Source organism: Capsicum annuum, chromosome 5, assembly GCF_002878395.1.
Source record: "Capsicum annuum cultivar UCD-10X-F1 chromosome 5, UCD10Xv1.1, whole genome shotgun sequence".
NCBI lineage: Eukaryota > Viridiplantae > Streptophyta > Magnoliopsida > Solanales > Solanaceae > Capsicum > Capsicum annuum.
Window position 1 is genome coordinate 172171106 of NC_061115.1, and position 26619 is coordinate 172197724.

General features: G+C 35.1%; 2 protein-coding genes and 1 pseudogene across 5 annotated transcripts; 2 read left to right on the forward strand and 1 right to left on the reverse strand.

Annotated features, from left to right (window-relative positions):
- The first annotated feature begins 8256 nt into the window (after nucleotides 1-8256).
- Nucleotides 8257-9450, forward strand: LOC107870935. Its single transcript, XM_016717643.2, has 2 exons — nucleotides 8257-8743; nucleotides 9317-9450. The coding sequence occupies exons 1-2, from the start codon at nucleotides 8257-8259 to the stop codon at nucleotides 9448-9450; spliced, it is 621 nt and encodes a 206-aa protein (XP_016573129.2).
- LOC107870934 lies at nucleotides 9225-25972 on the reverse strand. Of its 4 annotated transcripts, XM_016717640.2 has the most exons (10): nucleotides 25803-25964; nucleotides 25534-25641; nucleotides 25223-25296; nucleotides 13685-13920; nucleotides 12386-12508; nucleotides 10763-11010; nucleotides 10071-10280; nucleotides 9916-10008; nucleotides 9657-9762; nucleotides 9225-9564 (listed from the first exon to the last, which is right to left on the reverse strand). In XM_016717640.2, the coding sequence occupies exons 5-9, from the start codon at nucleotides 12492-12494 to the stop codon at nucleotides 9739-9741; spliced, it is 684 nt and encodes a 227-aa protein (XP_016573126.1). In that variant the 5' UTR covers nucleotides 12495-12508; nucleotides 13685-13920; nucleotides 25223-25296; nucleotides 25534-25641; nucleotides 25803-25964; the 3' UTR covers nucleotides 9225-9564; nucleotides 9657-9738. The 4 variants fall into 4 exon arrangements, with proteins under 4 accessions (XP_016573126.1, XP_016573125.1, XP_047269223.1 ...); XM_016717639.2 differs by having other exon boundaries at nucleotides 25534-25972; XM_047413267.1 differs by having other exon boundaries at nucleotides 9649-9762; nucleotides 25534-25972.
- On the forward strand, nucleotides 22777-24578 carry LOC124898940 (annotated as a pseudogene).
- Nucleotides 25973-26619: the final 647 nt, after the last annotated feature.

Here is a 26619-nt window from a genome sequence, read left to right on the forward strand (position 1 = left end):
AGTTGTTTGTCTAGAGCCGAGTCAGTCTCAAGATAATCTCAGTCGTGCTATGATCCATAGAATTCAGTCGGTGACAGAACATTTAGGAAAATTTAGAAATCTCAGTACTAGTTCAATCCAGTCTTAGACATCAGTCACTTTCAGATAGAAAGTAGAATTCATAAGTATTCCGTCAGATAACGGAACCAAGTGAACTCGGTCAGACCAGTCAAGAAATATGATCAGTAAAAAATTCAGCTCAGTCAAAGTTCAGTTAAGAATCATTTTAGAGTCCTTTAATTGGGAGTAGTAACTAGCACTGAGCGAGTGCAGGGATGACGGCTTACCCATTAGAGAGACAGAGTCATTAGCAGCAATCCCTGTACTCCAAAACTGCATATCCAGCGCAGGACCAGGAGTCACCCATTATATAAAGGCTTGACTATCATACTGCCTTAGGCTTTGCTTCCTGTTCAGGGTCACCCGTTAGAGAGGCTTGACTATAGCAGAGGTCTTTACCCGTGGCATGGTATTGACACCCTTCCAGCTGGGGTTATAGGTTGGACCCCACCAGATTAGATTCGAGGCATGTCGGTTAAGTGAGAACTCCCACAGTTACAGTTTCAGTATCAGTCTTCAGAGTAGAACTCAGAAATCAGGACTGTCTGATACAGTTATCAATCTTAGTAATAAACTTAGATAGTTCCATAGATTCATAGACCACCCGCTAGATAGGCTTGGTCTCACATAAAGTTATTTAGTATCAGTACCTACAAAAGGTCACCCGTAAGATAGGCTTAATCTCAGTCTCAGATTCAGTTGAGTTTTCTTAATATCAGTTCCAGTGATCACCAGTTAGTTAGGCCTAATCTCAAGCTTAGTCAATCTTAATCGTTATTAGAAGATTTAGAGATCATCCCGCTAGATAGGTTTGATCTCAGATTCAGCCAGTCGATATAAATTATAAGTAGGCTCAGTCATCTAGTTTATCATTATTAATAAGTACGGATATTAGTTTCAGTAGCTTCAGATACGTATAATCTCAGTATGTTAAAAAATCTCAGATTGATGACTTATTCAGTATCAGTTATCAGATTCAGTCCTAGTATACTCAGTCATAGTATGCACAGTTTATTAAGCAGTTACAGATTCCCTATGTATGCTAATCCAGCTCTTGAATATCATTCAGTTAGTTATTGTTCATGCATAAGCCCTTGCATTTAGCCTTACCTCATCCACTTACTCAGTACATTCCCATACTGACACATTTGTGCTATGGTGTTTTATTTGACACCATAGGTTCAGAAACACGAGCCCTAGAGCACCTTTAGCAGTCCAGACTCAGTCAACAGCAGTAGACGTAGCAGTGAGTCCTCATCATTCGAGGATTCTTCTTATTTCAGTAGGTCATTAGATTCACTTTATTATTACTAGATGGAGTTAGTTGGGGACATGTCCCATCAACTCCACAGTTCAGACAGTTAGAGGCTTTTTCAGATAGATGTATTAGTATTCAGTTTTTAGTTTGAGTATTTTAGACATTTTAAACCTTATGGGAAGTTTTCGCCAGCTTTCCGCATTTATTGTATTATATTATGCAGTGCTCAATTACAGATATTAACAAAGGGTTAGCTTGTGGTCCTTCGGAGTCATGGGCACCGTGTAACGACTATGGGGTAGTCTCGGGTTGTTACAATCTTGGTATCAGAGCCTAAGGTTCAATAGTCTCCTAGGGAGTTTGAAAAGCCGTATCTAGTAGAGTCTCGTGCATAGGTGTGTTGCGCGCCATATTCATGTACAAGAGGCTATAAGATGTTTTAGGAATAGTTTCCCTTCTTTCAGTATCCATGTCATTCCAGTTTGTAAAAGCTCAAGTTGAACTCTCAATCTAATCTTGGTCCCTCTTTTGTCTGTAGAACATGCCTCCTAAGAAGAGAACAGGGAATCAGTCAGCCCCTTAGCCTGTAGATCCTAAGAATTTGAATGTGTCACATGCAGAGTTTCGAGAAGCTTTTCAGGAGCTATCCCAAGCTGTGACCACTAGTCTTTAGGGTAATCGTCAGGCTGTACCCCCACCTTAGCAAGATGAGGGTTTAGCTGCAGCTAGAATTAGAGATTTCATAAGAATGAACCCGCCAGAGTTTTACCGGTCAGTAGCAGGTGAGGAACCATAGCTTTATCTTGAGGAGGTGAAGAAGATCACCCAGGTTATGCGTGTTTCTGAGGAGGAGAGTGTAGAACTAACATCCTATAGGCTGAAGGATATTGCTCATGATTGGGTAGTGATGTGGAAGAAGGGTAGGGGGAGGATGCATCTCCCATGAATTGGAAAGAGTTTCAGGATGCCTTTTTAGATAAGTTTTTCCTGCTAGAGATAAGGGAAGCTAAGGTATAAGAGTTCATGAAACTAAGGCAAGGCTCCATGACAGTAAAAGAGTATTGTCTTAAGTTTAACCAGTTAGCTAAGTATGCTCCTGATCCGATAGCTGACCCTAGAGCGAGTATGAGTAAGTTTGTGATTGGTGTGTCTGAGTTGGTGTTAAAAGAGTGTAGAACCACTATGCTCAATAGAGACATAGATCTTGCTAGGTTAATGATGCATGCCCAGCAGATGAAGGCAGATAAATCTAAGGAGAGAGAGGTCTAATATGAGGTTCAAAACAGGTAGTTATAGCTTTTCTCAAGCCACGCCACAGAGTGCGGGTGTGTAGAGTGGTAGCTCAGAAGGGTAGAGATTCGCGTTAGCAGGGCACCACTCCTAGTACCACTAGTGGTCAGCATCAAAACCGACTTTATTTACTTTAGACTCACCATGATCCGGAAGGATACCCTAACATAAATTTGGGTACGTTATAAGTCCTTTATATTTATGATATGCATTGTTAGATCCCTTACTCCCATGTGAGCTTATGTTTCAGCATGAGTCAGTTAGTAACACTAGCAAGTTAGTTTAGCAGTCAGACAGTTAGATTTGTATAGTTCTTTTTCCAATCTTTTCATCTATTTATGCTATCCGAAATCTTAGGAATGTAACTATTCTAGGGTAGTGAGTCTAGTAGTTGAAAGATGAGTTTAGTTCATGAGTCATGCATTAGTTTCACCTCTCCGAGGTTCAGTTACGATCCAGTTCGTAGATGCCCTATGCATCGCCTCTGTTTTCTCAAGCATGTCGGTAAAGTAAGTGTTCTTAGAGGGACATAGTGTCCTAAGGGGGAGATACCCTATAACTCCCTGATGTTTCCCATGCCTTAAACCTATTTAGTTTTATGCTTTGATCCTCATTATAAGCTTTCCATCAGATATCACTGCATAATCAGTCAAGTATTCATGCATTAGATATGCATGTTCAGTAGAAAAGCTCAACTTATCAGTGTATTCAGTCACACATTTATGAGGATAACTCAGTCACGAATCCATGCATCAGATATGCATGTCCATTATGAGAATTTAGCTTTATGAGTAGCTTCAGTCGTGCATTTCATGCATCAGATAAGCATGTTCAGTATGAAATCTCAGTATAACAGTAGTTCCAGTTGTATAGTCATGTTTCAGATATTCTTGTCCAGTAAATTAGTTCAGCCTTCTAGTATTCTTAGCTTAATCAGTCTCATTCGATGATGAATGTTCCCAAGGGGGAGATATTGTAAGATCCCGCAAACTCCTCTTGTAGTCTGATCTTTAGAGCGTGTCAAGTGAAGTGTAAATCCGACCCTAAAAGATTTTAAAGTGACTTCCCAAGTGAGAAATATTTTTGAAACATGTAGAATTTCCCTAATATCAACTTTTTGTTACGAAGAGAATTGAATAAGCTTTTCGTCGATACCAAATTCGTCCAAATCCGACACTCGGGCAAAGAGTTATAGCCATTTTACTGAGACAGTGTGCCACCTGGCACTTTAGCGCGTCGTGGAGTCAGCCAAAATGGCAATTGTAAAATTCCAGTGACCCTTCGTGATCAGTAAGCTGGCACGATTATGGCGCATCGTGCCAGCGTGTAAAATTGGGATTTCATTCAGGTTCCGTTATTTAAATTTCAGGGACCCTTTGGTAATTTCCCTAAAACCTCAATCAGTCTCTACATGGGATTTAAAACCCCAATAGCCAAAGTTGCTCATCTATTCTCATTACTTTATTAAGAACAAAACACCCTCTCCAAAGATAGAAAACCCTAGCCCTCAAGTTTCAAAAGAAATCTTAAGAATCCTTCCAAGAGTCTTCAAGAATTTCAAGAATCTAGAAAACTAAGGTATGCAGATGTTAATTCTTGATTCCCTTTCATCCAAGAAGCTCAAGAACCCTTTTCTAAATTTTAAAGCTTTTATGTTTATGAGTTTTCATGATTGATGTGAGTTGAAATTGATGTTCATGCTATTATTGAGTTGTGATTCATGTTTGTTTATAAGGTTTTCAAGCTTTAACCCTAGTATGTGATATTCATGTGATGCTCATGATAAACCCTCTTCAAGTTGCTTGTTAAGTGGTGTGTTTATGTCAATTAAGTGTAGAAGTTGTTGAATAAGCAAAGTATGCTCCCCATATGTTTGATAAAATGCTTATGTGAAGGAATTAAAGCTATTCTAGCATGTTGATTAGAAATCCCCAATTGTGTGGAAGCCCATGCATGCAAAGTGTTTGTTGAAATGCCTTAGTGAATGTACTATGATAAGTTGCAAGCATTCTTGTCCATGAGTATTCCTTATGGAACAACTATGAGATATTAGTATGCCAACCCTATACATTTACATGCTTATGACATTCAAGTGATTGACGAGATATCGTATTGATTGTGTTGTGAATGATAGTCCATTGGCATGATATTCAAGTATGGTTCAGTCTAATTAATTTATGCTATTGATTCTTGGGGGTATTTATACCCGAAAACTTAGTTGCTTGTCAAGAGCTGAGTCAGTCTCAAGATAATCTCAGTCGTGCTATGATCCATAGAATTCAAACGGTGATAGAACATTTAGAAAAATTCAGAAATCTCAGTACTAGTTCAATCCAGCCTCAGACACCGATCACTTTCTGACAGAAAGTAGAATTCATAAACATTCCGTCAGATAATGGAACCAAGTGAACTCAGTAAGATCAGCCAAGAAATATGATCAGTAAAAAATTCAGCTCAATCAAGAAATATGATCAGTAAAAAATTCAGCTCAATCAAAGTTCAATTAAGAATCATTTCAGAGTTCTTCAATTGGGAGTAGTAACTAGCACCGAGCGAGTACAGGAATGACGGCTTACCCATTAGAGAGACAGAGTCGTTAGCAGCAATCCCTGTACTCCAAAACAACGTATCCAGCGCAGGACCAGGAGTCACCCGTTATATTAAGGCTTGACTATCATACTGCCTTAGGCTTTGCTTCCTGTTCAGGGTCACCCGTTAGAGAGGCTTGACTATAGTAGAGGTCTTTACCCGTGGCATGGTATTGACACCCTTCCAGTTGAGGTTATAGGTTGGACCCCACCAGATCAGATTCAGGGCATGTCGAGTAAGTGAGAACTCCCATAGTTACAGTTTTAGTATCAGTGTTCAGAGTAGAACTCAAAAATTAAGATTGTGAGATACAGTCATCAATCTCAGTATGGAACTTAGATAGTTCCATAGATTCATAGACCACTCGCTAGATAGGCTTGGTCTCACATAACGTTATTCAGTATCAGTACTTACAGAGGTCACTCGTCAGATAGGCTTGATCTCAGTCTCAGATTCAGTTGATTTTTCTCAATATCAATTCCAGTGATCACCCATTAGTTAGAACTATGTAACGCCCCAAAATTGGATCCCGAGACGTCACACGGTGCTTAGGATCACAAGTGACCCCAAGCAAACCCTTCTACTGGCATAACTCATAAACAACTGAACAAAAAGTATAAATCTATACAAATCTGCAGAAAATAACTCTTTTCTGAATATGATAGATACAAAACTAAATTTACCAGATTACAACTCTACTTTTACAACCAAAACTGAAATGGAATACATCAACTTCTACTGACTGTCTATGAAGCCCTTACTAGTACTGACTGTAGGTAGCTGTGTCATGACTCCTGACTGTCCCAACTCAATACGGATGGATAAAGAAAATACAACACTTCTCGAAATATATAACTAACTCAAGCCCTTGAATCAATAAGACTCATCACCTGCTGACTGGATGCCGCGAACTAACTGGATCAGAAGATGTACACTATACCTTGTACCTACATTTCGAGAAAATATATCCCACATATGAATATGTAGGTCAATACCATGGAAATGTACCTAGCATATGGGGGTGCAATGCATATATAAAATAATATCTTAATATCATCACAGTTTATAAAATTATGCATGCTGATATAAATGATTCATTTAGCTCGAATTAAAATCATCATAATCATAAGAGAGAAAATATATCGAGTGAAACATGTGAGTCATCATAATAGATCTCAATTCACTTCCATCTCAATTCCAAATCATCAAAGCAATCAAATCTCATAACAATTCTCTTTGGAATATATGTTCATTAAATCTTTCGAAAACAATGACTTTGTCAAACTCTATCTTTCTAACAAATATGTTTTCATCTCAGATAGAAGAATAAGACTTTTCATATTAGATAGGAGAATATACACACACATTGGGAGTCTCTTACAACCGAATCATGTGAGCTACATGGAGTCCAACGCCCAACCCACGTTGGGGAGAGCTGTCCTATCCTTGCCATCGAAGTAGGACCTTAATCATTCTTTTCACTAGTGATCACTATATCAATTAGCCTTAGGCTCACATTCTACGGGGGCACGTAGTTCTAGGAAAGTACCAATCACAGCAATACCTCCCACTAGGTGCTAAAGACTACTCCTGGACTTAGCTCAGATCTTTTCAAAAGAAAATCCACAACAACACAATTCAACAATTCATAATGGGAGCCATCATGCTACCCCTTTATCATAATCAATCAAAATGTGGATTTCTTTTCTCATTCGAGTTCAAAAATAACTCCTTCAAGACCAAAAGGTCAAATCAATCCAATCTCAAAGTGTGTATAACACATTACTTCAACAAAATATAAATTCAAATCAGGTTCAACAACCCATATATTAATACTTGATCAAAATATTTCAAGATTCACACTTTATAGATCAAACATGTATGATTCATACGAAAATCTGGAAATTTATCTTTAATCATGAATATTCACATCAACGCTCATGAAATTCATCTTCAAAACATCAAAAATATTATAACTTCTTCAACAAGAATATAGATTTTAAATTTCCATCTCAAATTCGTAAGTAGAGCATGTAAAATCATATATCTTTGTAAAATAATACAAATTTTGGGCACAAGAACGAAAGGGTGTTCGTGTTGAAAAATTCCACATACCTTAAACTTGAAGCTTTGAATGAACTCTTGACCTTGAGACTCTATTCGTGAAAATAATGAGTGTTTCTTGTAGCCCTCAGAATGGGGATTCCAAATCTTAAAGAATTATTTAAAACTCATAGTTGAATCTTGAGATATTTGAATTTTTAGGTTGGAACCTAATGAATGTTCTTGGTGATTTTGAGAGAAAGTAAACTTATTTTGGTGTTATGGGAGTTTAATCTCGTGTTATAGACATATATAGGGGTGTTTTTGGCACTTGGAAGTAAGGTATGCGGCGCATTGCTTATCGCACACATTTAAGTATGCGCCGCATTGCTTATCGCACACATTTAAGTATGCACCGTATTGCTTATCGCACACCTATTCCAGTAGCCATGTGAGATTGGTTAGGTGATGCACTCTACTTCACAAAGCCATAACTCCTTGCTCGGATGTTGGATTTTGATGAAATTGGTATCGTTAGAAAGCTAATTCAATTATCTACAATTTGATAGGTCTTGGGATGAAAAATTCCATGTATATTAAGAGATATTCACGTTTGAAGTTGACCCTTGTAGAATCGAATGTCAAACTTTGGATGAATCAATTAGTCTTAGCCCAACCTTGTTCTCTGTCATTGCTATAAACATTTTCCACCTCTAAACTACTCCATAGACTAGGATAATGATCATGCAACTTGTATTCATGTGAGAATCACTTGGATTAGAGCTTAGACGCGCAAGAACGACGGTTAGAATTCTAGCACAAAAATACAGGGTATTACATTATCTCCAGAAAAAAGAACAATTTATGCCTTGTTGGAAAAGAAAAAAGAAAAATCAAAATAAAAAACAAATTGAAGAAGAAAGAATAAAAATTTTAATAGAAAATTTTCATGGAAGAAGAAGTTCGAGAAGAAAAAAATGGTTCTATGGGAGATCACATTTGGAACAACGTATTTTTTGGGTCTAAAACGAACTTACAAGCTGTTTTTGAAGATTCAGCGTAAGCTCATTAGTCCTAAATATCCCAACCTTCGTGATCTCGCTCATTGGCGAACACAAGTTGCATTTGATGTGGCACTGACAATTCATCATAAGGTACAAGAAAGAGTTATTGAAGCTGGTCGGAACCTTGGTAATTGGATCCTTCGATGGCTTGACAAAATGAAGCCATCTGCTAATATTCGAGGTTCAAATAACAATGCAACCACGAATGCATCTAAGCAGCTTACGAACTCATCGCACTCCCCCAATCCCAAAACTTTCCAGAAATATGGTGCTGGCAAGGACAAGGAATTCAGCAGCAGACATCTGTTTACCTCAGCTAGGAACACATGGCAGAAAGCTTACCTAACCATTTCAATGATGATTAAACCAAAAGCCCAGCTGAAACAAATATCCAATACAGGTAGTTCAACTCTATTTTGCCAAATAGTTTCAGCACCATGAATCATGCCAAATATGGTTTTGAGAGAGTGATCTGATCGAATGTATTACAATGGATTCAACGAAGCTAATCCATTAACTACTTTGCTGTTTTTTGGACTTTTCACTAGTAGAGCTGAACCCTCGAGAAAACGCATATCCAATACAAATAATAGCTAACTAAATCAGTGTCATCATGGAAAATGAAGGTTCCGATTTGTAGTCTGTGGTTTTTGTTTTCTTTCGGCTGGACCTAGTCCTTTCCAGTCAATATATGTAAAACTTCAATTTTAACAACTCTACCAGTAACATACCCATCAAGAACATGTTGGAATACGTTGATGCACATAATTTATATATTTAATAAAGAGAACTTAAATTGAACTTATCATATAAATTTATGTTACCTCTAAACTTGATGGCGATGGGCTAACAAGAAGTTGCATTTTCTTAAGCATTTCCTCTTGGCATGCCGCTACATCATTCAATTGAGAATTTAATGCTTTGATATGCGACTGTTGGTCTTGTGTCTGTGATTGTTGGCTTTCTACCACAGTATTAGCTGCATTTAATCATTTCTGTAACTCATTTTGGGCACTAGAAGCTTCAAGTCTCGCCTTTTTGAGGGAATCTTCTACCTCTGCCATTCTCCTTTGTGTTGCCCTTGTAGTATTAGGTTTAGGACCATAACCAAGATCTTTTTATGTACCCCAACTTTGTACCAAGTACAACATCCACAATTTCATCAATAGTCATGGAAGATTCTCCAGAAGTATATAGAGCTTTCAAATCGTTCATGTTGTTCTGCATAAAATAATAACGCATTTAAAAGAGAAGACATAAAGAAGATTAATCAAATAAATTCAATGGTATGTTACTAAATATTACTTTCTTACATAATTAGTCTCAGCTTCTTCAGATGACCATTTTTTTAACTCATGTAATGAGTATGCTTGTAGAACTCAATTCTGTTAGGCTCTACACTTCAGATTCCTTTTCACCCTGTGTAACAAGAAAACAATATGAAATAGTGTTTAGAGATATTTAACTGAAATGGGCTACAACTTACATGCCTATTCTCTTATTTATCAAACACCACAATACTAAATAATACCAAAGTGTCACTAGTAAAAAGAATAAAATGGTATAACTTACAATTTTAGCACGATATGCAACAAACGCTTTTGATCCCATGAAATGATTAGATTTAAGCTTAGTTCGGTTGGCCTTATTTATTTCACATCGTTTCTACAAAGAAAAAATAAACATCATAACTTAAATAACAACAAGAATACATGAACATAAATTACCTTGTGCTCTGGATCGCTCCACATGTCACAAAGCTTATTCCAATTATCTGAGGTCAACTGTTCGACTTCCATTTTACGAGCCTCTTCCAAGGAGCGTGCACTTTCAAATTTTTGTTTTAACTTGTAGCGCCATTGTCGGCTTCTATTTTTCAGTATATCTTTACAACTATCTTTCACATAATGCTCGTCTAAGTTAATGTTAAACCTCTCCTAAAAACAAATAAGTATTGAAGAAACAACAAACAATCAAAATCCCTTTTAGATTAAAATTATAATCATAACATCTGCTAACATACTTAGTCCCTTAAAACTCTAATGCCCTTAAAAGCATAGATTGTAGTTCAAGAAATCTATACCTACGATTTGAAATCTATAGGTTCAGATTATAGTCCTTTTAAAGTTATTGGGTTTCAAATTAATAATTTGTACATATTAAATAGATTTACAAAGTTTGGACCAAAGTTACTGGAATTGACCAAACCCATACCTTTGTCTCTAGCTCTGACCCCGATCAACTAAGGTGGTTCATTAATTTTAAAAACCTTAGTATTTATTTAGTTGTCGAACTATGTAAATTTTAGTTTATTGACATATTGTAATTAAAAAAACTCCAACTGAAGTTGGATTAACTAAATAAATAGGTAATGTGATAATCAATTAATTTAAGAATAGCATAAATGCAGAATACTTACGTGGCATCTAATTAGTGCTGCATCTTTGTCCTCTCTTGTAAGTTCTTTCCACTTGTTTGGAAGTGGAAGAAAATTCCGAGAAATTATCTCTAATTCATTAGATAGTTTGGCTGATTGAATTGGCTTAGTTGGCCTTCCTTTACCAATTGGGATCTCAATTTTCATCTTGCTTCCCATAACCTTCTTCATTTTTTCAAGTCCTTTCTCTCTAGTCTTGCCACGACCTTTCTTGATCCTAGCGGAATCATCTGAAAATGAAAAAACATCAATTCAAAATACCACCTAAGGCTAAAAATGACAGAGTATATATATATAGAGAGAGATATTTATAAAACAACAACAAACCACATTGATTAGAAAAATTAAAGAACATATCCAGTTGCTTTCGATCAACTAAAACATATTTGTGTATTTTCCAGTGATAGCAGCATCACATCAGGTACATCCTTCTCAAAACAAATGGCTTATCAAGATGTACCTCCAATGACAGGTTGTGAAACCAGAGTGATTCCAGCTATAACTGACCCTAAAACTAATAGCATGGACTAAAACCTATAAATTTAGATACAGCAAGTTCAGGATTCTGTAGTTATGCAGGATCCACACAGCAGCAACAACAGTTCATTCCTGCCACCGCACATTACATTTAACATACTGCAACATGTCCAGTGGCAATCCCGTCTTACTATAAAATGTATGCTCCCCAAACCCAATAACCACTTCATCAACAAATGGATCAGCAATATCAAATGTATTATGTGCTAGTCCCTCAGACTCAACCGTATAATTTGACAGTGCAATCTAATACAACTGATTCAAACCAGAAGTTAACATCATCAAATCCAGCAATGGTTTCATCATTAGCAGTGTTTAAAAAAGCTCTACCGCGTATTTATCCAGCAAGGACAACTCAGTCCTCTAAGCCTGAATTGCCTGCCAATGTATACAGAACAGCAACCCCAGTAACTCCAATAGTAATCCAAGTTCCTCCAAGTCAATATCATCAACAGTATTACAGCCATTCCCTGGTTTCTCCTCTATCACAGCAAATGGTTGCTATTACTAATGGTGCTGCTAATTAGGGCTATGAATATTCTCATCCTACGCATGACCAAGTGTTCTATACCCAACAAACAGTTGCACCACTTCCCTCTCTGTACCAAACTATGACTCATAACACTGCGGTTTTTTTATCACAGGCTATAGCACAGCTAGCTGCGGAGAATTCCACGACTCAGAACAGAAAATAAATAAGGGTATTATAGTACCCTTATTTTTATAGTATGGAGTATATTATGGCAAAAAATAAGGTTATTATGGGATTCATCATCCTACAACATGCTACTGCTTTTGATGGGGCTAAGAACATACTTGTTTGTAGTGTCATAAGGTGAAATGAAGAACAATGTTGTAATTGCTTTCCATGTAGTTATTGACATCCTTTTGGTAATATAGTCTTAATATTAACAATGTTGTAATTGAGAGTGCGTATAGTGAGCTAATGTCCATCTTTCTCTTTAGAAATTTAACATGAATGAAAATTTTGAAGGTTAAATGTTTTCTGTTACAACTTGACAAATAACTAAATAATATAATCCTAATAGACATAGTTGAATTTATTACCTGTATTAACAGCAAGGGTAGGGCTATTTGATTCATGCAGTGATTGAGTTGCTTGAATAGTTCCCCCTGTAAGTGTTGTTTGCCTATAGACAACTCCTCCTGGTGTCATTGATTTGCGAAATTCTGCCCAAACATATTTGTAATTATAGAACATAATACATTTGCAGAGAGTGTAAGAAACTGGTGATGTGAGTCCAAGTGTAACCCACACGTCATAATTAGTTCTCCTCTTTTACACAAAGGAGAAATTAAATAGTACAGATGGAGTCTATGAAATGAACAAGGAGTGCACACTCTCCATACTTTGGAAGCAGAGTATGCTATAACATTTGTGCTTCAGTCACTAAACAATTGTGTCTTGATTTTCCTATCTCGTGTGTGCTATAACATTCCGTTGGTTCTTTGCAGTAAGAGAGTGTTCCTATCACAGAAATCTTAAAGTCCACCAGACATTGTTGCTAAGTAGGATATCTAATAAACAATATGATAATGCTTCTCAAAAATAAAAAATAAAAAACTATATGATTCAATTATAGGATCTGGACATTCATCTTCGGGAGTGTCTCAATTTTATCCTAATCAACCAGGAGTATCATTAGCCTCATTGTAAATAAGTTGGAACAGAGTTATGAGTGTTTAGTACAGATCCTTCAATATCTACATAAAGATCACTAAAACTTGATATCATACATATACCACAGTTGATACACATAGGGGATTCCATATAGATTTAACCTAATTATGTACCAATTTTATCCAACTCCACTCTGATACGGATCCTCTCCAATAAAATTTTGAGCCTGTCTAATGTTTAGATCATATTGCTCATTTCACAGCTCCATGCCTTACATGAATCATACTGATAGAAACTAGCTCGTAGTTCTTAAGTCAAAGGATCGTGTAGCTTTTATACCCATTTTTACCTTTTAAGTTTTATCTGTAACAACACCCTCTTTCTCTCTTAGTCTAAAGTCCAAACCTCCTTACCAACCCCACATTTCCACATCAAAGCCCCCCAATCAGAAGCAACAGACATTTATCAATTTGAAAAACAAAACAACCAACACAATTGACAAACTTTAATATCTTTTTTTTCACAATCTATCCACTCTTCTCTCGAAACTCAAGGGGAGAACATCAATGTATCAACAGAACAGAGACGAAATAATTTCAATAGAAGCTGTTATGTTTCACCAATATGCGCCAGACAACAATTAACAAATCATTTGACATATGATTGTTGCATGCAATTAGCTATCTAATTTTGTTCAAAAATAAAGTATGAGGACCCATACATACCTGTTTTTCTTGTTCAAGATCAGAAATTTGTGTTGACTTTGCAATGCAACTGCTTGTTTGTTTTCTCACATATATGGTGGTTTTCTGAAATTCTTTAGGAGCCAAAAACCTTAAAAAAAGTAAGCACCAAAAAACAGTTTCTTTCTGAGTAGTGCTTGACCAAATTCAGAATAGTATTGACACTTTCCTCCTATTGGTGTAGTCCTCCGTTGTGGCTGTATTGTAAATCCTTTTTCCTAATTAAACAACAAAAAAAAGAAATTTTTTTAGATCAATATTGAAATTAAAAATATAGTTATGTTCAATTATATGTTCTCATAATAAATTGTTTAAAAAGATTGATTGTTACACATGCATAAGAAAAAAGAATAATCGATAGAAATTGAATTACGACATAATCTGTTACAGTAAAAGTTTATTTGTTTCATAAGTCGTGAAATTTAGATATTAATCAAGAGTTAAATTTAAAAAATCGCGATTGAAATAACTAAGCAAATATGTTTTAAATGACTTATAACAACTAATTAATAGTGATATAGTAAAATTACTATAAAAAAATATTTTTGAAAAAATTTAAGTGAGCCTCATATAAGCTGTCAAGTTAATTTATACCATCAAGAATTAATTTACCATTTTATATATATTTTAGTTTTTATTAAATATTATTAATTTTTTAATACTTAGATAAGTCATAATAATTAACTAAGAGTGATATTTAACAAAATTCCGGTTGACTCTATTGAGGCAAACATGTCATAATTATTTATTTTTCTTTTTTGTTAAATATTATTAATTTTCTAGTACATTAATGACATAATAATTAATTAAAGAGCAAACTTTAATTTTTTAAAATTAAAATTTAGATATTCAACAATTACATGAAAAGTACCTTAACAAAGAGATACACTTTAAAATATTGATTAAAGTTCGTATTGTTTACTCTAAAAAATAAAAGAAATGGAAGGAGTACTATAGCTTGAACTTCTTTTTGTAGAAGAATACATTTTATGTACCTGTGATAGGTTTCAATCTTATCGTAAAAAAATTTAGCCTCAGAATTCATCAAATTTTGTTATTTATATAAGGCAAAATAGCTCGGTAGATCCTCGTAATTGTGCTGGTTTGTAAAGTGAACGTCTCTACTTCAACTTTTATCATCTGAACCCCTGAACTCAATAAAATTCAATATTTTAAACCCTATTTCGTTGTATGTAACACAATTGCTTCTACATCAGCTTTCACGTCATTTTAAATGCTACATTAAATTTCACATCATTTTTAAAATGCCACATAAGAAATTACATATTAAAAAAATAAAAAAATTTAATTGAGAATTAAAAAAAAATGGTTAGGGTTGGGCTGTAATGGCTCTTTCATTTGCTTCTTCTTATTCTTCATATGAACAAGGGAGCTAAGAAGTTGAGGCAGTAGTTAAATGGATAAGTATTTTGTTATACTTCAAAACAATTGTATAGCTTTTTTTTTTTTGAAATTGGTAACATTGTATTATTCAGCATTAAGGGATATGCTAGCCACCACCAAAAGTATTATAAAGAAAGTAAGAGTACTGGATAACTTTTCTTATTTCACTCGTTTTGATTCAACTGAAAGACTCAATCTTTCACCACTTTTAAGCTTTAATCATTTTGATTAGTCTTTCAGGCACGCATTTCGCCAATTCAGCCTATTTGTGCCACATAAGTTTGGTCAACGGTATGAGAGGTTTAAAATATTGAGTTTTATTGAGTTGATCGGTTTAGATGACAAAAGTTTAAGTAGAGACGTTCACTTTACAAACTTAGAAGAGACGTTCACTTTACAAACTTAGACAAGTACAAGGGTCCACCAAGCTATTTTGCCTTTAGATATATAAATGAGACGTACATAGCCATTTGGAAAACTTAAATCCTTTGCAAATGCTATCAAATTTTTGTTGATAGAAGTATAATTCGTATATTTATTTTTCCTCTTTATAATTTTAATTGACATCAGTTTAAATTATTTAAAAATGACGTAAAAAATATCATAAATTACAAACATTGACAACTTAAAATATTTAACGACATATAAAAAATTTGATTGATTTGTTAAATACTATCACACTCACATAAATTGAGACAGGGGAAGTCACATACTGTTTGTCTTACTTTTGTTTAATATATTATGTAATTAGTAATTGCATAATCTATTTGAATTAAAGAGTTAAAAATTTGAAATTTTGGTTGACTCTCTAAATTTCATCAGTGTGACATAAATTGAAATAGAAAGAGTAGAAGATATTATTTGAAAATTATGTGAAAGGATATTAAAAAATTATGTAGGACATAAAACGTTTGTTGGCTCTTGAAATTCTATCGTCCATATAAATTGGGACAGAAAAATAATATATATTATTTAATCATAATAATTAACAACTTGAAATATTATCTTGAAATATTATCGACATATAAAAGATTTGAGTGATTCTCCATATACTATCACAATCACATAAATTGGGATAGTAACACATATTATTTAAAAATAGCAGAAAGTGGTATAATTACAATAATTAACAACTCAAAATATGAAAAAAAACAAAAACTAAATGTAAAAAATTCTTTATGCATATTATATCTTTCTTTTATCTTTCTTTATACATATTATATCTTTCTTTTGGTTCCTAAATTCAGCCGCATATTATATATAGCTGAAACTAATTCATCTCAGCTCATTAATACGAGTCTCTTAACATACCAGTTTTCTGGTTCGCCGAAAACAATAACAGAAATTGAATTTAGCTGTTCTTTTTTTGCTATTTCTCAGATGAAAGACCACTTAAATATGGTATGTAGCTTCCTGTCTCATTTTTTTAGGATAAGATTGTAAATTTTACCATTTGGGATATTAAATTTGGTTTGTTTATTTTTTCTTTTTGAGAAATTGATTTTGATTGCTTCAATTTCAAACGTTTTTATGGGGTTTTCTGAGAATTTTATTGTCCTATTATGTATTAGTATATATTTATTGAAACTAGCAGTAAAAAATATTTTTCTGATTCTTGATATCAAAATACTAAGTTCTGATTTATGAATTTTCATAAGTAGAGATGGAAATAGGAAAAGGCGGGGGCTGACAAGGCTTAAATTGAGTGGGTCAGGGCTTAAATTGTACAGGGTAGGGCGAGGAAAATTCAATATGTGAAATAATAGGGCACAGTAGGTACCGTATCTAAACTTTCAATAGAAAATTATAAAACAAAGTCACTGTAAAGGCTTAAACTTATATGATATTTATTTTCTTGTGCAAGTGATCATGGATAAAAGTTGGATGCATGAACTAAATTTCTCTAAAAGATATATTGAGGGTCTCCAATCTTTTATGCGGCTTGTTCGATCTCACTTTGATCGAAATACCAAAGTTCGATGCCCATGTACAGATTGCTTAAATATGTTTTTTCAAACAAAAGAAGTAGTGCATGAACACTTATTACTCGAAGGAATTATGGAAAGTTACATGCACTGGAGACACTATGGGTAACAAAAACAAATAAGAGATAACCATGAAGCAATTTACAGTGAAGATGAAAATGAAGCCCATGATAAGGATGATGCGATTCGTAATATGTTAGAAGAGGTCATTGAAGGATCGTTTGCTAATTATTTGAGGAGACTGGTAATAACGTGTATAGTAATATGAGTAAGAAAGAAGCTACAATGTTTGACCAATTGCTGAAAGAAGCTGAACGTGAATTATACCTGGGATGTAAGAAATTTTCGAATCTTTCATTTCTTATGAAGTTGCTACACTTGAAAGTATACAATCAATGGAGTTATAAATCATTTGATATGTTGCTGGAGTTGCTAAAACTGACGAGACACTTCCTAAGTCATATTATGATGCTAAAAACAAGCTGCAGGTTTGGGATTAGGATACATTTCAATCCATACTTGCAAAAATCATTTCAATCCATACTTGCAAAAATGATTGTGTGTTGTACTAGGCTGAACATAAAGATAGACAAGAGTGTCCACATTGTGGTACTTTGAGGAGGAAAATTGACAATGGAAGGGATAAAAGGATTCCTCATAAAGTTCTATGGTATTTTCCATTAAAGCCGAGACTTCAAAGGTTATTTATGTCTAGTAAAACAAGTGTGGACATGAGGTGGCATAAAGAGAAACATCTTGATGAGGCAAATGTATTAAGGCATCCCGCTGATTCTGAATCATGGAAAGAGTTTGACAAGAATCATCAGTGGTTTGCACAAGAACCTCGTAATATTAGACTGGGTCTTGCAACTGATGACTTTAATCCATATGGTAACATGAGCACATCATATAGTATGTGGCCTGTCATTCTTGTTCCTTATAATCTTCCTCCATGGAAATGTTTTAAGGACCCATTTATGATGATGTCATTACTTATTCCTGGTCCCCAAGCTCCAGGAAAGGATATTGATGTTTATTTGCGTCCTTTGGTTAATGAGTTGAAAGAGTTATGGAGTGATGACATAAAGATATTTGATGCATCAACTGGGGAATGCTTCAAAATGCATGCTTCTGTTTTATGGACCATAAATGATTTTCCAACTTATGGTATGTTATTAAATTTTGTGCTTTCCTAGTTGTCCAATAATCTATACTATTTATGCATTAGACTATCTTTACTATTACTTATCTTATATTTGATTGCTTTATTTTGAGCCGCTGGTCTATCGGAAATAGCCACTCTATCTTACCATTGAGGTATTTTTTAAGTTGATTGACAATATATAATTTATTTTAATGAATTAGGCAATTTATCTGGATGGAGCGGTAAGGGATACATGGCATGTCCTACTTGCAATAAGGATGCATCTTCCCAAAGGGTAAGAAGTAAAATTTCTTACACGGGTCACCATCGGTATCTTGAATCCAGTCACTCCTGGAGAAGAAGCTAGAAATTTGATGGGAAGATAGAAAAAAGAATGAAGCCAAAATATCTCTCAGGTGATGATGTATTGCAATAATTTAATTTGCTCAGTACTTATAGACCAGGAAAACACTCAAATAATAAAAGAAAGAAACATCTTCCTAAAGAGTTGAATTGGGTAAGGAGAAGTATTCTATTTGAATTGCCTTACTGGAAGAACTTGAAGTTGCGACATAATTTAGATGTCATGCACATAGAAAAGAACATTTGTGAGGCTATTTTAGGGATATTATTGAATATTGAGGGAAAAACTAAAGATACATATAAAGCAAGACAAGACCTAAAGAATATGAACATAAGAACAGAATTATGGTTGCAACATGATGGTTCTAATTATACAATGCCTGGTGCTTGTTATAATATGTTAAAAGAAGAGAAAAAGAAGTTTTGGGCATTGTTAAAATCTGTTAAATTTCCTGATGGTTATGCTTCAAATATCTCAGGGTGTGTAGCTGGGGATGATGGTAAGATAACTAGACTCAAAATTCATGACTATCATGTTTTGTTACCTCGAGTGCTACCTATTGTATTCGCGGATTTAAAAATAAAGATGTCTCTTCAGCATTGATTGAGTTAAGTATTTTTTCCCAGCGATTATGCTGTAAGACACTGAGACGAGGTGACTTGGAACACCTAGAAAGGGATATAGTTTTTATATTATGTAAGCTTGAGATGATTTTTCCACCCACTTTTTTCAATGTTATGGTATATTTGGCTGTGCATTTACCACGAGAGGCAATATATGGTGGACCAGTACAATATCGTTGGATGTACAAAATTGAGATGTTGTTGTGCAAGCTTAAGCGTTATGTCCGAAACAAGGCACGACCTGAAGGTTCTATTGCAGAAGGCTATATTATTGATGAATGTTTGACATTTTTCTCTATGTATCTTCATGACATTGAGACTAGATTCAATCGCAAAGATAGAAATGATGATAGATCTAGAAACAATAATGGGCCTATTTTAGATATATTTTCAAGAAGTGTTAGACCATATAAAGATGGAGATTATGATGCCATACCAAAGAAAGATTTTGACATGGCTAAGTGGTATGTGCTGAATAATTGCGACGAAGCAAAACCTTTTCTTGAGTAAGTAGTTCTTTTATTTATATTTACATATGTTGATATTTTTCTATTTAAATTGTTTCTAAATAACTTACTTTGTTACATGTAGAGAGCATAAAAAAGAGCTATTGAAGCAAGGTGTTGTAGACATAGAAGAGAAACACAGAGAACAATTTCCTTCGTGGTTCAAAAGGAAAGTAAGTGACTTTAAGATAATAATCAAGTTATGTGCTTAAATTTTATCTTTTTATTCTTTACTGATTGAAAGCAATAACTTTTCTACATAGATTATGCAGTTATTTAATAAGGAGAAGTCATTAAAGTATATCCTTTGGCTATGGGTCCTGATGTACGTGGAACAAAACGTACTGGTTGTATTGTAAATGGTGTTAGGTACCATATTCAACAACGCGATGAATTACGTAAAAGTTAAAATTGCGGTATAGTTGTTGGAGGCATCATGAAAAAGTGGAGATTGATTTTTATGGTATCATAACTGACATCCTTGAGTTAGAGTATGTTGAATAAAATTGAGTTTTCCTATTCAAATGCAAGTGGTTTGATCTTCGTAAGAAAATAGGGATGCAAGAAGATAAAAATTTTATGAATGTCTGTGTAAAAAGATTTTGGTATGAACATGTTCCCTTTGCACTAGCTACTCAGGCAAAGCAAGTATTTTATATTAATGACCCAAAACTAGGGGAAGATTGGTGAATTGTGCTCAAATTTCAAGCTAGGCACATATATGATGTTCCAGAAAAGGAAAACTCAGAGATAGAAAATGATGAGTTGCCTGCTACAAATGCTGAAGTGTATCAAGCTACGTTACTTGAAAGTAAATCAATTGTTAATGATACAATTTGATATATTGAGTCAACTACATAGAGATGATGTTGGGTCGATTACCATAGATGCAAATGTAATTGAATTGGAGGCTCAAACAGAATATGAAGTTGAAGTTGATTATAAGGAAGAAGATTCTGACCAAGAGGATGACACTATGGTTGAGTACATCAGTGACCATGAGGAGAATGAAGGTAATAATAGTACTACTGACAATGAAGCTGATAGCACAGATGACAATCACGACATTGACTTGTGATGTTACCTCATAATAAGTAAGGTTATCGCTGCTGACATGTTGGCTGTTTTCTTTTAATGTATATGTGACTGGTTGCCTGGCTTGCAGTTTCTTATCATCAATTATAATCTTGCACATTACAAATTAATTAACTTTTTCCATTATGTTTGATTTGTTTAATTTTATGCTCCCTCATAGATGTTGCAAAATTGGCTCAAAGTGTGAGAGTGAGACAAAGGTCTGTTTTCCCTCCTAATCTGCTTGTAAAACTTCTTTTATATATCTATGATTCTATTCTATTACTTGGATGTTAATAAGGTGGACAATCTACTAGTAGTATCTCTTTAATAGTTAGAAGACTTGCTTGGTGAGAGAGGAATGTCAATGCTCTGATAAAAGTGTATCTTCTGCTCAATCTTTGGATCATAAGATGTAGATTACCTATCAACATAGTATATTTTTCATTACAAATATTTCAAGAGTGTTATTTGGGCCTAAGTGTTTGTACTTGTATCTCCTTAATATTCACATAAAGGAACTGACAATGTGTGTGCGTGTAATTTTTTTCTTCTTAGAGCACTTGTTTTTGCTACTTCCTCAAATATAGGATCTAATATGTGGTTTATTTCCAAGGTTGTTGCTACTGCAGTTACATACATGAGGTGCTTATATGTTTGGTATATCATCTGTCTTTGGTATTAGGAGGAAATATACTATTCATTGTAAATTAGAAGTATGACCGAGTAAGAGTTTGAGGAATTGTGGAAAATTAGGTTGATAATATGAATTTTTGGAAATTGTGAAAGCTATATACCAGAACAATGTTGTTAGTGAACTAGTGTAAACTATTTAGGGATCCAAGGAATATCCTTGAATGTAGAATTATGTAAATTGGTATTGAAGGAGTAGTTTCATTATCCCCTTGAAGAGGATGTTATGGAGTTTCATGAAGTTAAGCATCTTGGTTACATAACCCCATATGTTAATAGTTTTTCGTTTTCATGGTCCTATAAGAAAGTTGGGTTAGAACTTGGGATGGTTAACTTACTGGTGTTAACCTTAAAGTGAGATTTATTTGACGAATTGCATCTGCCAGACTTGTCGCGGACTTTAGAATATCCCGAATCCTTGTTTAGCTTGCATAAAGAACAATGCAGTAATTGATTTGACTTGAAATGTCTTAAGTTGATACTTTCTAATTATCCTATCAAATATTGTTCTGTATTTGGGTTTCTCGATAAAGTCTCTTAAACTGATGATGTGTTAATCCGTTAATGCTTCTGAGCTTGTAAATATCTATTCAGATTGCACTGATTTTATGTAATGTCTTATAGCTGGTGATATGTTATTACAGTGAATTTACCTTGTAAACTGTTCAGGCTTGTTATTCTTATTGGTCATACACGTCTACTGGTTATAGTGGTTCGTTTAGAATTGAAATTTGAATGTTTGCTGCAGTTGGAGCTGAAGGTGAAGATGATTGGATTAAACTACTACTCTCTAAAGTTAAGGGCAAATATAGCACTGAGCTGATTGCTGATGGCAGAGAAAATTTGGCTTCAGTACCTTCTGTTGGCGGTGCTTATATGTTTTTCTCAAAATTTTTTTCAGGACATGGGGTTTAGTCTTTTCGATTAGAAGAGTTCGGTGAATTCAGCTTATGAAGTATCCCTTTTTTTAGTTGTTCCCCTTGAACGTAATTTAGGAGGTTTATTGTCTACCTACAGATTTTGTTTGAACTTATATCTCCGGCTATAACTGGTAGTAAGGCTTAGCATTCTGCAACCAACTCAAGCTAATCAGCCTGAAAGATCTTCCAACCTTGTTTTTCGTTTTTATAGAATGATTGATTCATTATTGTTTTGTTTTTTGATGGTGTATTTAAATTTGTCAAAGTTGCACTATACAAATATACTTCTTCTCCACACAGCTGCACTATACAAATATACCTCAAATTTCTCCATAATCCGTAGATCTATCATTTTTCAAAGATGGTGTCAGATGCGGCGAAGAAGAGAGATGCACAGAAGAAGACGGCAGCAGCTGCTAAGAGAGGAGGAAAAGGTGCTGCAACCTCAAAGGCAGCTGCAGCAAAAGTGGCAGTGGCGGAAAGTAATGAGGTTGATAATTTGGCGAATGGAGTAGAGGATTTAAAGATATCTGATCGGACTTGTACGGGGGTTTTGTGTTCACATCCGTTTTTGAGGGATATTCGGATAGAATCTTTATCAGTCACTTTCCATGGATATGATCTTATAGTTTATTCTGAACTGGATCTCAACTATGGCAGATGTTGTGGTTTGTTGGGATTGAAAGGCTGTGGGAAGTCTACTCTTCTTACTGCTATAGGCTTGCGGGAACTTCCCATCCTAGATTACATGGATATTTTTCATCTTTCACGGGAGATCGAGGCCTCTGACATGACCTCCCTTGAGGCTGTCATCAATTGTGAAGAAGAGAGGTTGCAATTGGAGAAAGAAGCTGAAGCTTTGGATGGACGGGACGATGGTGGTGGAGAGCAACTTGAACTGATCTATGAGCGTTTAGAAGCTATGGATGCAGCCACTGCTGAGAAACGTGCTGCTGAAATCTTGTTTGGGCTTGGATTTGATAAGAAAATGCAAGCAAAGAAAGCATGTGATTTTTCTGGTGGCTGGAGAATGAGGATTGCTCTTGCACGAGCCCTATTTATGAATCCAACAATTTTGTTGCTTGATGAACCGACAAACCACCTTGATCTAGAGGCCTGTGTGTGGTCAAAAGAGTCCTTGAAGAATTTCGAGCACATTCTGGTTGTCATTTTAAACTCGTAGGACTTTCTCAATGGTGTGAGAACCAATATCATCCACATGAAAACAAGAAGTTGAAACTCTATACAGGGAACTACGACTAATATGTACAAACCCGTTCAGAGCTGAAAGAGAACCAGATGAAACAGTACAAGTGGGAGCGGGATCAGATTGCTGCAATAAAAGAATATATTGCTCACTTTGGGCATTTTTCAGCTAAACTAGCTCGTCAAGCACAGAGTAAAGAAAAGGCACTGGCTAAGATGGAGTGTTGTGGAATAACTGAGAAGGTTAGGAGGGACAGCATTCTGGTTTTCCGATTTACTGATGTCGGCAAACTTCCTCCTCCAGTTTTACAGTTTTCAGAAGTTTCTTTTGGCTACACACCTGATAACCTCATCTACAAGAATATTGATTTTGGTGTAGATCTTGACTCCAGAATAGCTCTTGTGGGCACCAATGAATCTGGAAAGAGCACACTGCTTAAGCTGATGATAGGGGATTTGTTTCCCACTGATGGCATGGTTAACGTCATAATCACCTAAAAATTGCGCAGTACCACCAACACTTGGCCAAGAAGCTAGACATTGACATGTCGGCTCTTCAGTACATAATGAGAGAGTACCCTGGGAATGAGGAGGAGAAGATGAGGGCAGTAATTGGGAGGTTTGGCCTCACAGGTAAAGCTCAAGTAATGGCTATGAAGAACTTGTCAGATGGTCAATGTAGTCGGGTGATTTTTGCATGGTTATAGGGTGCCTCACATGCTGCTGTTGGATGAGCCAACCAATCATCTTGATATAGAAACAATCAACTCACTTCATGAAGCGTTGAACGCATGGGATGGTGGGATGGTTCTAGTCAGTCACGACTTTAGGCTCATAAACTAGGTGGCCTATGAGATCTGGGTATGTGAAAATCAGGCCGTGACACGGTGGGAGGGCGACATCATGGACTTCAATAAACACTTGAACTTGAAGAAAAGGGCCAAATTGGGTGAATGAAGTAAGTTACCATGTACTACATTAGAATGTGATGGTATCACTGTTTGCCCTTTGGTTGTTTAGTGCCAAAGGCAATGGTGAAATCAACACGGCCCATCACTGACGGTGAAGAGGGGAAAGACCAGGAGGACCTAAGTAACTTTAGCTAAGACCACCACGCCTAGAGCCGGGAGCTAGAGAGAGGAAGTGATCAAACCATGGTCACAAATCGTTTGAACTCTGGTTGTTGTTCGGGATTAGTCCACTATTTTTGTTATCCTCTTTACATATTCGGTTTCGGAGAGCTTATATTACAGCTTTACCTTATGATCACAAATTCTATATTATTGCTATGATGTACTTTAGATTTTGGGATTTTTAAAGCTATTATGGATTTTTTGAAATTATTTTCTGTCTAAAAAAAAACTAAACAAATAATCAATTACAGGAGCAACTACCAAGTCAAGGAAAAGCTATTTTAACACTCGATAAAGCAAGCATTCATAAAATCAGAATAATGGTCCAAGAAGATACTACTCATTTTAATGCCTAAAATATGCAAGCAGAGGAACAATACCAGCAAAGGGGAAGCAAAATGGGAAAGAATGTACTTCATTTACAGAACTTGCTTAATAATGTACAGGCAGAGTGTCAGAAACCAGAACCTGTTGGCAACAAGGCAGTTCCTTCTTTTTTGCTCAATTCAGATGAGAAAAGACTCTCGAAATGTACTTGCAACCTATATGAAAACCAAATTAGAAGGGTGAGTAGATTGCAAACTATATGAATCAGGGATTGACAGTAAACATGATTTCATCTACCATCGGAAATGAGTTCCTGTCGAAAGTCAATGCAATCAAACGGTATGAAATCGGATCTAAAGTGCTAATCTATTGATATATAGAGTTCACATCTACAACAATTGAAGCTCAACCCATAAACTAACAATGGAAGAAAGGGGAAAAAGGAACTTAACTTTGACAAGGAAGGTGACAAGCTGAACTCTTGGTCCGATGAGTTGGAGCAGAGGGTCGACGGAGAAGCCATTTTCGATGACGAGATAGGCGGCAGCTGTCTTAGATACCTATTTCATGTTTATTAATATATAGAGTTTACATCTACAACAATAACCACCTGGATTCTTCTAATTCCCTAGAATTTAATTTTAGTAGGATGGTGGTATTAGCTTCATTGAAGCTCAACCCATAAAATAACAATAGAAGGAAGGGGAAAAAGGAACTTAACTTTGACAAGGAAGGTGACAAGCTGAACTCCTGGTCCGATGAGTTGGAACAGAGGGTCGACGGAGAAGCCATTTCCGATGATGAGATAGGCGGCAGCTCTCTTAGTTTCCTATTTTGAGTTTAGTGATATGTTTGTCTGACTAGGGAATTTCATGTCTGGTTTTTGTGATGGACCCGAGTCGCCTTTTGTGGGCTTATCCTTTTTTTATTTTCATTTTTAATCTGTAAAATGGGCTAAAAGCCCATCTTTAATTCAAACAAAAATATACTCTCCGTGGATGATTTTCATTTCTTTTTTTTTAATTCATTAAAAGACACTTCTTTAGATAAAATTATCATTTTTAATTTTTTAATTATATATAAAAATAAAAATTCTCATTAATTTTTTGTAGACTAGACCTATAATAGGATACCTAACAAACGTTATCTTATTTTTGGCAAAACAAAAACGTACAAATATAAATTTCCATTATTTTTAACAATGTAAAAAGGAAAGCCATTGCAGGAGTCCAAAGACATGGTCGTTTTTTGCGAAAAGAAATAATTACTTTTTGCAAAAATTAGAAAAATCTTTTTTTGTGAAAAATAAAAACTCTCATTTATATTTTTGGCAAAATATTTTTAATTTACAGAATAAAAAACGAGGTTAGAGTCCTTTTAGATCATAGGACTCCTTTTTTTTTTCCTCTTTCACAATCGATAGTATCCTAATATAAAATATATGGGAGTCAAGAATCAAATTCTTTTTTGGTTTATTAATACTCTTTTATTAAATGGAGTAGCTTTGTTTGGTAATTAAATTACATGAATATTTAACT

Coding starts and splice junctions, on each gene's coding strand:
- LOC107870935 (XM_016717643.2), top strand. CDS start 8,257: ATGGTTCTATGGGAGATCACATTTGGAACAACGTATTTTTTGGGTCTA. Junction 8,744..9,316: donor GAAACAAATATCCAATACAG/GTAGTTCAACTC, acceptor TTTCTACCACAG/TATTAGCTGCATTTAATCAT.
- LOC107870934 (XM_016717639.2), bottom strand. CDS start 12,494: ATGACACCAGGAGGAGTTGTCTATAGGCAAACAACACTTACAGGGGGA. Junction 10,281..10,762: donor CAGCACTAATTAGATGCCAC/GTAAGTATTCTG, acceptor ATTTGTTTTTAG/GAGAGGTTTAACATTAACTT. Junction 10,009..10,070: donor GGAGCGATCCAGAGCACAAG/GTAATTTATGTT, acceptor TTTTCTTTGTAG/AAACGATGTGAAATAAATAA.